General features: G+C 33.4%; 1 protein-coding gene across 13 annotated transcripts in view; it reads right to left on the bottom strand.

The window, feature by feature from the left end:
- Positions 1-15693, bottom strand: part of RAPGEF2 (Rap guanine nucleotide exchange factor 2) — a 241904-nt gene that overhangs the window by 33947 nt on the left and 192264 nt on the right. For all 13 annotated transcript variants that reach the window (XM_038559121.1, XM_038559124.1, XM_038559126.1 and 10 more), the window contains 3 exons: positions 8109-8286; positions 1790-1926; positions 1030-1188 (listed from right to left, as the gene is read on the bottom strand). In XM_038559121.1, the coding sequence (XP_038415049.1) occupies positions 1030-1188; positions 1790-1926; positions 8109-8286 (474 nt within the window). The remainder of the gene's footprint in view (positions 1-1029; positions 1189-1789; positions 1927-8108; positions 8287-15693) is intronic.

Here is a 15693-nt window from a genome sequence, read left to right as displayed (position 1 = left end):
AAAATGCTCAAAATGAAAATTTAAATGAGTACTATTTTACATTTATCAGGCCCTAAAACTTTAATGATGTTCTCTTAGAATAAAGTATATTCAGATATATTTCCAGCTACAGACTAAAACAATGAGCACTTAGCATTAATTAGTTTAAGTCAAATCTCTGGGTTTATTTATGTTAAAATATTTTATATTTCAAACACCTTATTTTTTTTTTCAGAAGATAAGACATACATTTTAAAAACTTGGTAACACAAGCATCCTAAATTTAGTTCTCACTAAAGCAGAGGTTAAAAAAAATAAATAAATAAATAAATAAATAAAGCAGAGGTTACCAGTTATATATTAAACTTCACACTTGTTCTTCCTATTTTCTCTAGTCTTATTAAATGTCTTCAAATAATGAATATTAATATAATATCAACACTAACATTTTTCTTTTGTGATCAAGTATTTTCTTTTAATTAGCAATTACTTTTTTATTAGCAAGTCCTTCCACTAGTTCATACTATGATTAATTTTCATGACTTCGAAATCAACTCCTTGTATATACTTAAACAAAAACACAGCATAACTATATCACATTATCTTTTTAATCTACTTATAATTTCTTTCCATAATGGGTGATTACTTCTATATTTTTAAGATCAAAATATTATTAATGGAAATTTTAAAATACTATATTTATAGAACACTTTTAAAGAACATATTTATAAAACACCTAGTTATGTGGAGTCCAAACAACTTTTTTTTTAAAGTAAGCTCTACGCCCAGTGTGAGGTTTGAACTCATGATCTTGAGATTAAGAGTCACATGCTCTACTGACTGAGCCAGCCAGATGCCCTGAGTCCAAATGACTTTAAGGAAGATTTATTTTTAATTTTCTGGGGTATGATAACGTTAGAAGTAATAGTTCTACTTTAAAATCTTATTTATAACTCTAAAAGATGACCTATTTATATAGGCAGAAAAATCTTACCCCAACTGCATATATGTGTTAAGCATAAAATAAACATTTTTAATGATATTTTATACCTGGCAGTCATCCACTTTTGTTCTCATTACTCCTTTCATGTATTCTTTGTCCATGGTAGGAGAGACACCAAAACTATTTCCCATACATAATATTTCTGCTTTTCCATCTGGATAAGTTACTTCCACAGAACCATTCAGAATCACTGACCAGGAATCCAGCTAATTCAAAAAAATGAAGACAAAGCAGAAAATCATGGTCATGCAGCTGTAAATGCCTAGCATGGTCCCTAAAAATGATTTAGCAGATCTTTCACTTTAAAGATGGAACAACTCAAGCAAAATTAACTGTTTACTAAACTCAAACAAGTAATAAAGCAAAGTACAGCCAAGTATCTGTGTTCTCCACACGCCTAGCAAAGGGTACATGCCCTTTTAATTTGACCTTGGATACTCTTCTCTAAAATGATACAAGGAAAAAGAATTCTGCTCTCTAAAACATATTCAAGCAATATAAAGTGATCACATTGCCTTAATTAAGATCATTTTGTTCTCACAAAAAGCATATTATGAATATTTAAAGTTACAAAACTCTGAAAAGTTAATACATCAAAGTATTTCTATCAATATCATATGAAATATTTAAAAAAAATGGATTTTGGAATACTCTGACAAGGAGTATATCACAATTATTGAATTATTCAAATTAATTGTTCCTTACTTTTTTAAGAGGGAAAAATAAGAATTGTTTTTTTTTTTGTTCATATGCGGTTACTGAGACCCTCAATCAGAAACTTTTTAGGTGGTGGAAATGTTCACTGACCTCTTCACCATCATTTAACACTATGGTCCCAGCTCTTTCCACCACTGCAAACACCATCACGGCACAGAGTTCTCGTCTCACTGACATTGTCATATTGGCAAAAGCAGGCAACTGGTGCATAAATTCTAAGAGTTGTTCTGAAAGGCAAAAGATATTGTAAACATTACAAACTTTTTAAAAGCAAGCATTCAAAAAGAATGCTCTATGGCTCTTTTGAAATGCCCTACAAATTTGCCCACTGGAAAATATAATTACTTCAAGTATTGTTAGTACAAAGTTGAATTTCTTACAAGTCTACAAAGAATTGTCACTGTGGAAATGGTGACATTTACTTATTGATTTAGGAAATAGTATATACTGTATTTCAAATTCTAATGGGAATGAAGAAATTAATAACTTCAAATGGGAAATTTCTATTGAAAATGAGCTGTGACCTTATTAAGGCTAATTAAAGGATAAAATGATAAGCTGAAATGAAGTAGAGCTCTGAGAATTCTCCAAAAAGTCAGTAGGTCTATTCTAGTGCCTTTTGGGCAAGCAGATATCCAAAGCAGCAGAAATAACCACTTTCAATCTAAAAATAGTCCAGGATTTAGAAACTGAAGGATATTTTCTATGAATGAAGACAAATCTACAAAAACTTAATCAAAAAATTTTTACATTATGTGAGAAATACAAATGAAAATTGATATATAATTTTTATCCCACAGAATGGCCAAAAAAGAGAAAAGTTTGATCACTTTTCCTGTTGGCAATGCTGTGGAGAAACAGCTTAAACTTTGATACATTTCTAGCTGTTGACAAGATGGATGACTTCATAGTCTTTTCTAGTCCTGTGGTCTCTATTTTTAATTTTCTCTATTATTAGGTAGCTTTACTAATTACTTACTAAGTTCTATCCTTACTCCTCACCATGGCTCTTTGAGGGACACGTCTTCTTTCTCCTTTCACAGGGAGGAAATAAGCTCAAATTTACATAATTAAGAGGTGGCAGTGGTAGGATTCAGAACTGCCTGCCTCCAAAGCTTCTGCTGGACATGATAGGTAGTGATAAAGAGCACAAGGTGTATATCGGACATCATCTGAATACTTATTAGTTATATTACTTTGGGAAAGCGGATTAATTTCCTTAAGCATGTTTCTGTCACTTGTGAAAGAACAATATACAATAAATGAAACAGAAGTAATAACATCCTTAGCACAGAGTAAATACTCAATAAAGAACTGCTATTCTTGTCATTATCATACATCATTCAAATTTTTGGCTAAGTAAAAATCCTAGTACATTTTTCTTGTCCTCACATAATGAAACTGTCCCTATGCAGTTCCGTCTGTTAGGACTTAGTGACACATTGTTTTTGGATATACAGTAGTTTGTTAATTGCAAAAACAACACAGAATAGAAAGATACATTCTGTGAAAACATTACATTTCCAGAAGGTCAGACTGAGTGTTTTTCTCTGGTCCAGCTGGGTAATGTCTCTTCTGATTAGACCCTACGTCATCCCTCCTGTACAAGACTTTTCATAACACAGGGTGGCTTTAGAATCAGAGTAACAATGGTAGGTGGTTCCCAGGGATTTTGTCCAAGAAGACAGTGTTCTTCAACCTTAGACTGACGTGCCAGGAAATCAATTTACTGTTACAACCAGCATTTTATTTAGTTTTTATTTTTTTTGCAACCAGCATCAAAAAAAAAGAAGAAAGAGAATCAAAGCACATCACTTACAGAATAAGTTCTATTTAGTGAAACTTTTTTTCTGCAATTAGTAGGTACGTTTGTGTCATGACATAAAATATACGTATTCCTAGGGACAGCGATAAAGCAATTTTTAGTACCACTTCAGGAGGTGACCCATATTTATTATACATGGGAGGTAAGAATCATGGTTTTACAAACACACTGACCTTTTGATTTGAAACATAAAGGCAAATGTATAAACCTTGGTCCTCTGACTAGCACATTAATTTTAGTTCTGCAGTTACCAGCTCTTTTTTCTCTCCCCGGCCCCTCACCATAAGGTATTAGAATATTATCTACAAAATACACATTTTGCTTTCTTCCCCCTCCTCTAGTAATACTAAATTTCCTCAGATAGGCAAAGATTTGTGCCTTAAGAAAATATGCGACCAGAAGTTGTCAGAAATGCTTTAAATTTAACATGTTTAAGCAACAATAAGTCAAACTACAATCACATATGAGTGAAGAATATGAAGCATATGGATATGAAGTATAAAAATATATTCAACTAGGGGCACCTGGGTAGTTCAGTAGGTTAAGTGTCAGCCTTCAGCTCAGATGATGATCCCAGGGTTCTGGGATGGAGCCCCACATCAGCTTCCCTGCTCAGAGGATAGTCTGCTTCTCCCTCTGTCCCTTGCCCTGCTTATGTGCTCTCTCTCAAATAAGTAAATAAAATCTTTAAAAATATATATATTCAACTAATACTTATATAATGATTTGAAGTATCTTATGCAGCTACTATTCTTGTTTTTGCAATATTTCTCCTCCATTAGTGGGTCATTAAATTAAGTTGTGATATATGAGTAATGACTAACATTAAAAAATATGACAGGATAGAAATTATCTAGCATCACATATAATAAGGATAAATAATAAGAAAACAGAAAAGATCTAATTATAGTAATGTACATAATTCTCTAGGCTCAGTTGAAAAGCTAAAAATAATAAATGCTTAACTAGATGGTATCTAAGAGTTTTTAAGACCCTCAAAGATCCAATAACGGTATTTCTGGTTTTGTAGTAACTTTTATTTATTACACTGGAGAATTAGAGCAATTAAAAAATTTCTACCACTAATCTTCAAAAAATAAATAAATAAATAATGAAGCATTTGGCTTTCAGGGCTCAACATAAACTCTGATAATACCACAGGGATCATATAGAGTTAAAGGAATTAGGGTAGCCAAGAGTTCAGAGCCTGGACTGATTAATAAGATAGATCCTAAGACATGGAAAGAAGCCATGGATTAGAGAAGCAGAACTACTTTCATGTATATTGCTTGAAAGAATCTAATAGAATAACACATTAATTTTTGTTTTTTTGTTAGGAAAGGAATATTTGTTTTTGAAAGAAGACATCTTTAAAAACTATTTTTTTTTTTAGTCAATGTGACACACAGAAAAGCCAGATAATCAGCCTAGATAATTAGCCTACAGATACCACAAGCTATGTCAATATAGAAGTTAACTTACCATATTTGCTTTGATTTACTTTTTTTTTTTTTTTAAGATTTTATTTATTCATTCATGAGCGACAGAAAGAGAGAGAGGCAGAGACACAGGCAGGGGAGAAGCAGGCTCCATGCAGGGAGCCCGACGTGGGACTTGATCCCAGGTCTCCAGGATCACGCCCTGGACTGAAGGCAGCGCTAAACTGCTGAGCCACCCGGGGTGCCCCCGGTTTACTTTTGTATAAGAAATGATTACCAGTAGAAATCTGTGGAATTTTTTGGTGGTATATTGAAGGGGAGAAAAAAAGAATTCTTTGGAAGAGATCTTGGAAGTAGGTCTCTACCTTAATGTGTCAAGTCATCAAAACAAAAAATTAAATTCACAACCATTCAGGGGTGCCTGGGTGGCTCAGTGATTCAGCATCTGCCTTTGGCTCTGGTTGTGATCCTGGGGTCCTGGGATCGAGTCCCACATCAGGCTCCCCATGGGGAGCCTGCTTCTCCCTCTGCCTAAGTCTCTGCCTCTCTCTGTGTCTCTCACAAATAAATAAATAAAATCTTAAAAAAATAAATTCACAACCATTCAATAATTGAGGACCTACAAAGTTATGAGTTAGCAAAAATGAACAAAGTCCCTTCCTTCAAAGTATTGAATCAGTGGTACACATACCCAAGAATCTTTGGGAATCCAAAGGCAAATTTTTTAATTCTCGCAGTTTTAAAAATAAGATCAAATATTAGCAATATCATTTGATTCAACTTAGATCCCTCTACCCATCCCACACCATTCCTTCCTTTTATTGTGGGGTTAGAGGAAGGTAGTTAGCAAAAGAGGCATCCAGAGAAAGCACCAATTCTACAGAAGTTTGTAGTTTATAAACTATATGAAAGGTGTCTGTGATAATTAAATACTGGAGGATGAATTAGATTTAACAAGAGTAACAGCAAAAGAACTAAAGAGTTCTCACATGTGGTTTTGTTTTGAGGAGTCAGAATATAAGATCTTATAAGATTGTTTGTAGAACAAACAATACTTACTAGGCCTTATCTTTAATAATAATGGTTTATTATTTTAAATAAAAGTATATTTGATAGAAGCAAGCATCAGGATCATTGCTGCTTGCAAGTGAATTGATATTCAAGTAAATATTATTCACTAGAGGTTATATCAACAAGCCCATTAAAAAAAAAAAAGACAGACAGCTTTGTATTCTTTTGTAGGAATCAGCAAAGCTTTTGCTTTCCAGAAACTGTGGGGGAAAAAAGCTTCTTAGATATGAAGTAAAAATTTTAAATTGCCAGGAATGACATTTTTAATATCATTATTTTCTATAACTATACTAAAATTAACATATTCAAAAAAGAAGATACGTTAACTTACAAAAGAATAATTTCCACATCAATCTGTTCATAAGCAATGTTCGATCTAATTTTAAAAAATAAAACCAATGAACAAGGATTCTGGAGTAAGGTGGCAAACTGAATACATTTCCAATTTCACTTGCTCTTTAAAACTACAATAAAAATAGTTTTGAAAAGAAATCCTCAAGGATGAAGAGAATAGGACAGTGAAGTACAACTGTGGACACTAGAAACCAAATGCAGGTGGATGGGGTATCAGACACCAGAGAGTGAAACTCAGAGTTTTCAGCAGGTTCAGTAGAACCACTATAATTTATGCTGCAGAACCCTCAAGCCTTATGAACGAACTGCCAGCTCTTTTGCAATGGGAATGGAGGCAATAGAGAAGAAAACGGGCTGGAGTCAGGGATAGATATCTGGGAAGTCATTAAGTCCCTTCTTCCAGCAGAGTATTCAGAAAGAATTAACACAGAACACATTGTTTACTGAGGGCCACAGACACAGGTCGCTTCCCACTTTCACTTCCTTAGGTCCGAGCCCTTGAAAAGGCCATTACCAGCCATTTCTTCCTAAAACAGGCTCCTATTCAGTTCATTCCCCAACCTCCATCACTCCCTAACCTCACTTCATTCTTCAGACTGCAACAGAGCAAGGACCTTATCTGCTCTGCTCCCCACGGAGTTGCCAGGACCTAGGAACATGTTCAGTACATCGAGGGGGCTCAATCGCATTAACTGAATGAATGAATGATTACCAACAAGTGATATTCACCTGAAATACTTAGCAACTCCTACAAATTTTAAAATTATATTTTAAATATCTAATACTAGTTTGTTTTCCATCCTTAGTTTTCTAGCATATGTATATAGTATAAGTGGTAAAAGATTTTTAGTGTTTATTTCCCTTAAAACACATGCAACTAGCCATTCATTACTATGCCCTCCTGTCCTATATCTAATCTCAATAGATCCAGTCCTTTGAATTTGTCTTTAATTATACATTGGGCCACAAAGACTTGGCAGAGTGGTAGGACAGATTATCTGGGTTCAGCCAAGGGTGGTTGCAGATTCCAGGCCCCTGAGGAGAGAAGACACTCAACAGAAGTTGCTCTGACTCCTAGTTATTCCAAGAAAGAAACCAGAGTGCAGAAGGCATACTCAAACACTAAGCCATTGTTATATAGTCAACTCTTGCTATGATAGGAAAGTGGGTAAAGGGAATTTCAAGGTTGGAATAAACAGATACAAAGCCACTTAGATTTCCAACTTTGGGTGCACCCAAAGTCTCAATCCCCCAAAGCTCATAGGCTAATGTGACATTTTATAATCTTCCTCCACTCAGTCCCATCTTCATATGGAACTAGAGTAGAAGCAAAGTCATTTACATGACAATTTTACCAGTTGTCATTGACTAGCATTTACAAACAGAAAACATGAGCTTAATAGGAATAGGGCTCACAAGAAAAATAATAGAAATAACACTGTTTGGAAGATTTTTTTTTTTTTTTTTTTTTTGTCATAAAGAAAGCTAAGAAGGGGCTCATGTGGAAAGTTTTTATTAGGAAGTTTTATTATTTGTAGACTCCAGAACATAGTAACTGAATACAATTGATTTTTTTTCAACAAATGTTACTGTCTATGCTAGGGAAGTTTACAAATTAATAACTATTTGAAGCCTACTATTCTTGGGCTCTATTTTATGAGACCATTTTACCCTAAATTTCTTAAATTGCTCTTAGATTCATTTTCTCACCCAAACTTACCAATGTCATCATCCGTCCTGTCAATTGGATCCTTCTCTAGACAGTCTCTCACAATATCTCTACTCATCAGAGGATCTGATGCCCTCTCAATGTCTTCTTCATCATCATCGTCCTCAGAATCCACTGCTGTTTCTGGCAACCCACTCAGGTCCATATCACCAGCCTCACTTTCTGTGGCCTGAAAAGACACCAAAACAATTTTTTAAATTGTTTTAAGTAAGTCCTTTGTATTCAAAGGAAATAAGAGCAAGTCTAATTTGAAATATTAAAATTTTAGTTTATTAATTTGTCCATAAATAAACATATATTCAACATCAAGAAATAATGTACCAGGCACAATGTAAGAAGAATTATTTCAACAAAATAGGAGTGATTTTATCTACTATTAAATTTCTAGTTAGGATTAATGATTTTATCTCAATAATTCTGATTTCTTATCTGAGTTGTCATATCTACTTCAAACAACAGACTAAAGAAAAATTGTTTGTTTTTACTCCATTTTTCAAAGAGAATGGCTTAAGCTAAGAGCTTAAGGGTGACAAATGATTTTAAGGAATCCCTTCCCTAAAAGAATAGGTGTGGACTGATTAATGCTAAGAAGACTGAAAACTTCTTTCCTATTAGATGGTCTGTAGGAAAAGTGAGTCATAAATCAAAGGTAACTTGTTAAGTATGTGAATAAAACATTAACATTTAGTTTGATTATCCCAATGTCCACTCTCCAACTATAAATCACCAAAAAAATATTAAAAGACCATAAGCCTACAGGGAACACATTCTTTCTTCATTCATCAACACAGGTGACTGCATCACTAATCAAATTTAAAGTATTTAAGATATAATCTGGTACCTGAATATTTTCTTAGTCACTAAAGTCCCAGATTTCAAAATGATCTCTTCTGTTGGGCTATCTCAAGGCTAGCATAGTTATCCTATTTAGGTCATTCTATGGCCTGTTGTGATTATCATCTCAATGATATGTATAAATGTTACCATATCGGCCTTACTTGACCTTATAAACTCAGAATTCACTGTTTAAGCATAAGAATGATTTCAATTAAATATTAACTGTGTAAGTCTTAAATATCACAAACATGTTTTACCAGATAAAATATAAATTCTTGAAAACAGTTTGTGGTAAAACCATTAACTTTGTAGAAAACATGTTATTATGACGTTTACTACCTTTGAATAACTCTCAGTCCATGTGGTTTTTAAAAACATCTTGTTTTTAAGAATAGGCAAAAACACATTAAAAATGAAAGATAAAAACCTAAAATGTTGAACCTGATTATCATCCTCACCATCAACATCTAAAACCAAATTCTTACAACGTGCCAGGAACTGCTCTGTTTCATATATATTAGCTCATTTAATACTCAAAAGAATCCTATGAAATATGTGCTATTATTGACTTTTATTATTCTTCAAACATTCAGATAAAGAGAAATTATTTTTCCAAAGTTATGTTGCTGATAAATTGTGGAATCAAGATTAGAACCCAGGAATTCTGACAATCTCATTAACCAAACCTACTCTGTCTCTTTATAACATACTTACATATGAATGTGGCTTATATAAGGATCTATACTTTTTCTGTAATTTAGCTTACATCAATATTAAAAGAAAAACTTTATTTTCTTATCAACAAAGTTTCACTTTTCTCAAGCGTTGGTTTCTACTGCTGAATATAAATTTAATCCTACCTTTTGAAGCAATACAAGTAGGGTGTTAATGTTTTTTAAAGTTAAAAAAATTGATTTTATTTACATTTTCAGTTCTTTAGGTACAATTTCCTGAACTAAAACATATAAATGGTAGAAAATAAATAATAAATTTTTAATAATAAATAAACAAGCAGGGAAAATACTGAAGACAGAATAATTAAAAATAGAAAACCTAATGTCTACAAAAGCTCGAAGTAATGACCTTAATAAATATTACTGATGGTGGGAGAACAGTAGGACTAGAGAATTAATTGTGGCACACTCAGAAACATATCTCCTAATTTAAATTTAGGATTCATAGAATTGGCTCTAGAGTGTAGAATGAAACTGAAGTAGAATTTGATATGATGTAGTAATGTCAAGACTGTGATCAGAGAAATTAGGCCAACCTGTTATTACCACCACCTTTTTTCTGAAAGCCAGAAATGTGACAATTTGCTAATGCTTCCTATGTTTACATTTTCACCCCAGTTTTGTCTTAACATTGAAGATTATTATTCATCACCTTCTATTTTCAAATATACAATCAGTCCTCTCTCTCTATATTCTTTAATATTAGCGTAGAGTGAAGAAGGGACACTACTAGAGACAGAAATAAAAAACAAGAACAAAAAAAACTAAGTAACATAGTTATATAGCTTACATTTTTGTTTAATTTTTAAACATCTAACATAGAGTAAGAGATTAAAAAAATATTTCATACCATCCCAAGGAAATCATTACTGTCATTTAAATGAATTATATGTAAATCTTAAATAGAATAAAAATACTTCTTTTTTTTCAAAGTAAGTTCTACATCCAACATGGGGTTTGAACTCAGGACTCTGACATCAAGAGTCACATGCTTTACTGATGGAGCCTGCCAGCATCCCAGAACAAAAATACTTTTTTTTTTTTTTAAGATTTTATTTATTTATTCATAAGAGACACAGAGGCAGAGACATAGAGAGAGAAGCAGGCTTTCCGCAGGGAGCCTGATGCAGGACTTGATCCTAAGATCATGATCTGAGCCAAAGGCAGATGCTTAACCAGTGAGCCACCCAGGTGCCCTGCAAAAAGACTTTTAAATGGGAACTGGATTAATCTCTCCAAAACTGAACCCTCCACCACATTTGTGTAAATGATCATTAGTTGTTTTCTATTATATGTATTCCATTCCTAAACAAATTATTCATGAAATAACATTCATTAAACCAGTAACTTATTTTTTAAAATAAATATCCATTATATTTTAAAATACTATGGAATTCCCCTTTTAATTTTTTTTCCTTAAGTAAGCCGTAGGCCCAAGAGAGAGCTCAAACTCATGACCCTGAGATTAAGAGTTGCATGCTATACTGAGTGAGGCAGCCAGAAGCCCCAACAGAATTCCTTTTAATAATACTTTTAAATAGAATTTGATAAACAATTTTTTAGGAGTCTACTAATTCCATAATACTACTGCTTCATGAACAATGATGCATTTGGAGACTGGAGTTAAAAGTTTAATGAACAGACACCAACTGGTCTATAGGAGAAGTGTACTAAGCTTAGGAGTGCCTAAAACCTTAGGAGTTACAGAATTTACATTTGCTAAATGAACAAACTCAGAGTTTAGTTATTCAAATCTCAGCTCTACCATTTATAACGTGACTTTAGCAAAATTACTCAAATTCTATGAACCTAGTTTTATCAGTAAACTAGAGTTATATCTTCCCACTCATAGGACTGTTCTTGGCTCAAATAAGGAGGAAGAAAGCTCATTATAGGCTACTTCAAAAGTCAGTGACTTCCTAGGGCACCTGGGAGGCCAAGTCATGATTCTGGGATTGAGCGTGTCAGGCTCTCTGCTCAGCAGGAAGTCTGCTCCTACCCCTCCCCAGGCCCTGCCATCACCCAACTTGTGCTCTCTCTCTCAAAGAAATTAAAAAATAAAGTAAAATCTTAAAAAAAAAAAAAAAAAAAAAGTCAGTCCCTTCCTTAAAGGGACATTTTTTTTTAATATCAGCACTGGCAGAGCTTTACCTCTTCCCATCCCAGTAATGAAGCTTGCACACAATTTTTATTGGCGGATTGTGCCAAAAAAAACAGAACTCTGTTAAATCCTGCAACCTCTTACTTACTGTAAAAAAATGTCTCAGGCTAATTGCAACCATTAAATTCTGGCCAAATGGCTCATACAATAATTATAAAAACAGTGATCCTACACCGAATGACTACCATGTAGCTAGCACTACATTTGATGCTTTTAATACCTAATAATTAATCTTCACATCAATTCAGAAAATTAGAATTATTATTCCTACTTTTCAGATAAGAAAACACTAGGAAAATCAAATAAATTGTTCAATGTAAATAAAACCAAACCTAGTAATAGTGCCGGGACTTAAAATCAGGTCTGACCAATACCAACTACTAAATACTCTGCACTATAATACTTTGCCCAAGTTTTCTCCATCAACTGTCTTCATAAAGAAAATAGTTAAATCATTAATCATCAGGGGAAATGCAAATCAAAATAACAATGAGATATCACCTCACACCTGTCAGATGGCTAGACTCACAAAGACAAAAAATAACAAGTGGTCGTGAGGATGTGGAGAAGGAATGTTGGTGGGAATGTAAATTGGTGCAGTCACTGTGAAAAACAGTATGGGGGTTCCTTAACAAATTAAATAGAAGTGCTACAAGATCCAGTAATTCTACTACTGGGTGTTTACCCAAAGAAAATGGAAACACTAATTCAAAAGGATACATACACCCTTATGTTTATTGCAGCATTATTTACAATAGCCAAAAAATGGAAGTAACCCAAGTGTATATCAGTAGATGAATGGATAAAGAAGTTGTGGCGCAGACACATAGACAAACAGACAGACACACACACAGCAATATTACTCAGCCATAAAAAGGAATGGATCTTGCCTTGCCATTCATGACAATATGGATGGACTTATAGGATATTATGCTAAATGAAATAATTCAAAGAAAGACAAATACCACATGATTTCGCTTATACATGGATCTAAAAAACAAAACAAATAAACAAAAAGCATAAATACAGAGAACAAACTGATGACTGCCAGAGAGAGAAGGAAGGAAGATGGGCAGAATGGGTAAAGGGGAGTGGGAGATACAAGCTTCCTGTTACAGAATGAATAGTTTAGGAAAATAAAAGATACACAGGGACAGCATAGGGAATATAGTCACTAGTACTGTAAGAACACTGTATGGTGACATGGTAGCTACACTAGTAGTGAGCTAAGCATCACTCACTGACTTGTGGAATCACTATGTTATACACCTGAAACTAATGTAACAATGTAACTATACTAAATACTAAATACTAAAATACTAAATACTAATAAATACTAAATACTAATACTAAATACTAAATTCAACTATACTAAATAGCTAAAATATAATAAAGCAGTGTTTTCTGCTTTGCTAAGTCATAAAACATAAAATCTTAAATAAATGTATTTGTATATAAACATAAATAAAATGCTTGCTAATTTCTAGCTTCCTCCAAACTATAATATTACTAAGATTAATGCTAGTCTTTAAACTCTTTTATTCTAAATAAAGATAAGCACAAAAGCACTTTATATTTAAAAAGTACCTGATTATATTTGTCTCAGGAACAAGAAGAAAGATTTATATAATTCAGGTAGGTAAATAACTCTTGTCCTAAATTACAGGTTTAGATGGACATTATAGATAAATAGTAATATTCTCAAGAAAAACTAGTAATATTTTCATTTTTTAAAAAGATTTTATTTAAAAAGATTTTATTTATTTGAGAGAGAGAAAGAGAGTGAGCACAAGCAAGGTGGAGGGGTCAGAGGGAGAAGCAGTGGACTCCCCACTGAGCGGGGAGCCCCACACAGGGCTTGATCCCAGGACCCTAAGATCAAGACCTGAGCCAAAAGCTGATGCCCAAATGACTGAGCCACCTAGGCACCCCAAAAACTGTAACATCTTCAGATAAATGCCAAAGCTCTATGGATTTACTGAAATCAAAAGGGACTACATATATGATATTGTGAATACATTTCTTAAAAGATTATTTTGCATTTTCAAAGTATATCAAGAAAATGAACAGAAGAATGCCATAAAGCTCCAGTGAAGCATTAATTTAACTAAAATAAAAATTACTACACGTTTTACCAAGTACTTAAAAATCATTTACGAAAAAGTATTTGCTTATTAAATATACCATGCATACCCCTATGTTTAGAGGAGTTGCTTAATAAGCATTCTTAATATAAATTTTGTGCAGAATTTTGAACATACATATTTAACCCAAATAGCACTTAAGTCAGACTTGATATAAATTTAGGCTTGTAGGTTATATTGAATGCTAATGCTGATGATAATTTAAAAGAAACAATAAGTAAGTAGGAACTACCTACAAAACCATATATATGTAGAATGATGAAAATATATTTTGAAGGACACCTGGGTGGCTCAATAGTTGAGTGTCTGCCTTTGGCTCAGGTTGTGATCCCGGGATCCTGGGATTGAGTCCCACATCAGGCTCCTTGCAGGGAGCCTGCTTCTCCCTCTGCCTCTCTCTGTGTCTCTCATGAATAAATAAATAAAATCTTAGAAAAGAAAGGAAAAGAAAAAGAAAAGAAAAGAAAAATTTCAAAATAAATATAATGCTTGCAATAAGGCTAGTTTGTATAAGTTGTACTGTTCCTAATTTTACACATCAGTTTGTTTGTTTTTTTACTTCAATACAGACTTTAAAAATATATGTATGCCTAAACAGGAACAATTTTATACTTCTTAGTATAAATTGTTAGGTTTCTTTCCAAAATTATAAGCGTTAACAGGTGTAAGAATGTCTATGTGTAAATATTTATTATAAGTAAAAAAAAAAGTTGGTGCTAATTTGACAGTAAAATATTGTATTTAATCCCACATGCACAATTACTAAAATGTTTTGAAATATTTTATCTAAGATACAGATATCTACATGTACATTCTTTGCAAATTACCTACTCTTGTCCTTTGAATATTGTTACATAGTGAACTGTATTTTTCTCAATATAAGTGAGTTGTATTCTGACTTTATTTTATTATTATTATTTTTTTAATTTTTATTCATTTATTTATGATAGTCACAGAGAGAGAGAGAGAGAGAGGCAGAGACACAGGCAGAGGGAGAAGCAGGCTTCATGCACCGGGAGCCCGATGTGGGACTCGATCCCGGGTCTCCAGGATTGCGCCCCAGGCCAAAGGCAGGCGCTAAACCGCTGCACTACCCAGGGATCCCTGTATTCTGACTTTAAACTTCTGTCTCAAATGTTCTTTTAATTATTATTATTTATTATTATATACGATTAAGAGTTTGCTAACTCTTGAGTTTATCTGGAACTTAATCTTAATTATCATATAAAGTGAGAGTACAGGGCGCCGGGATGGCTCAGCTGGTTAAGTGTCTGACTCTTGGTTTCAGCTCAGGTCATGATCTCAGTCAGGAGACCAATAGATAGATTCTCTGCTTCTCCTGGTCCCTTTGCCCCTCCTCGTGCTTGTGCTGCTCTCTCTCCCTCTCAGATAGGTAGGTAGGTAGACAGACAGACAGATAGATAGATCTTTTTAAAATAACAAATTAAAATGAGACTAAAAGTGACTCCCCTCACCCTAAAGATCATTTATTGAATAATCTATTGTATTCTTCACTGATTTGTGAGGATTCCTCTATTACATATTACGTCCTTACATATGAATTCCATTTTACTTGAACTCTCTGTTCTATTGATCTATTTTTAAACAACAGTTTCCAGTCCACCAAGCTACTGCTCTGAGAATCACACTATGTAGACAGGATCTTATCAAGGCTAGAATTGCACTGTCTCATATCACCA

The sequence above is a fragment of the Canis lupus genome, chromosome 15 (genome assembly GCF_011100685.1).
Source record: "Canis lupus familiaris isolate Mischka breed German Shepherd chromosome 15, alternate assembly UU_Cfam_GSD_1.0, whole genome shotgun sequence".
Taxonomy (NCBI): Eukaryota; Metazoa; Chordata; class Mammalia; order Carnivora; family Canidae; genus Canis; species Canis lupus.
This window is presented reverse-complemented; position numbering and strand designations above follow the sequence as displayed.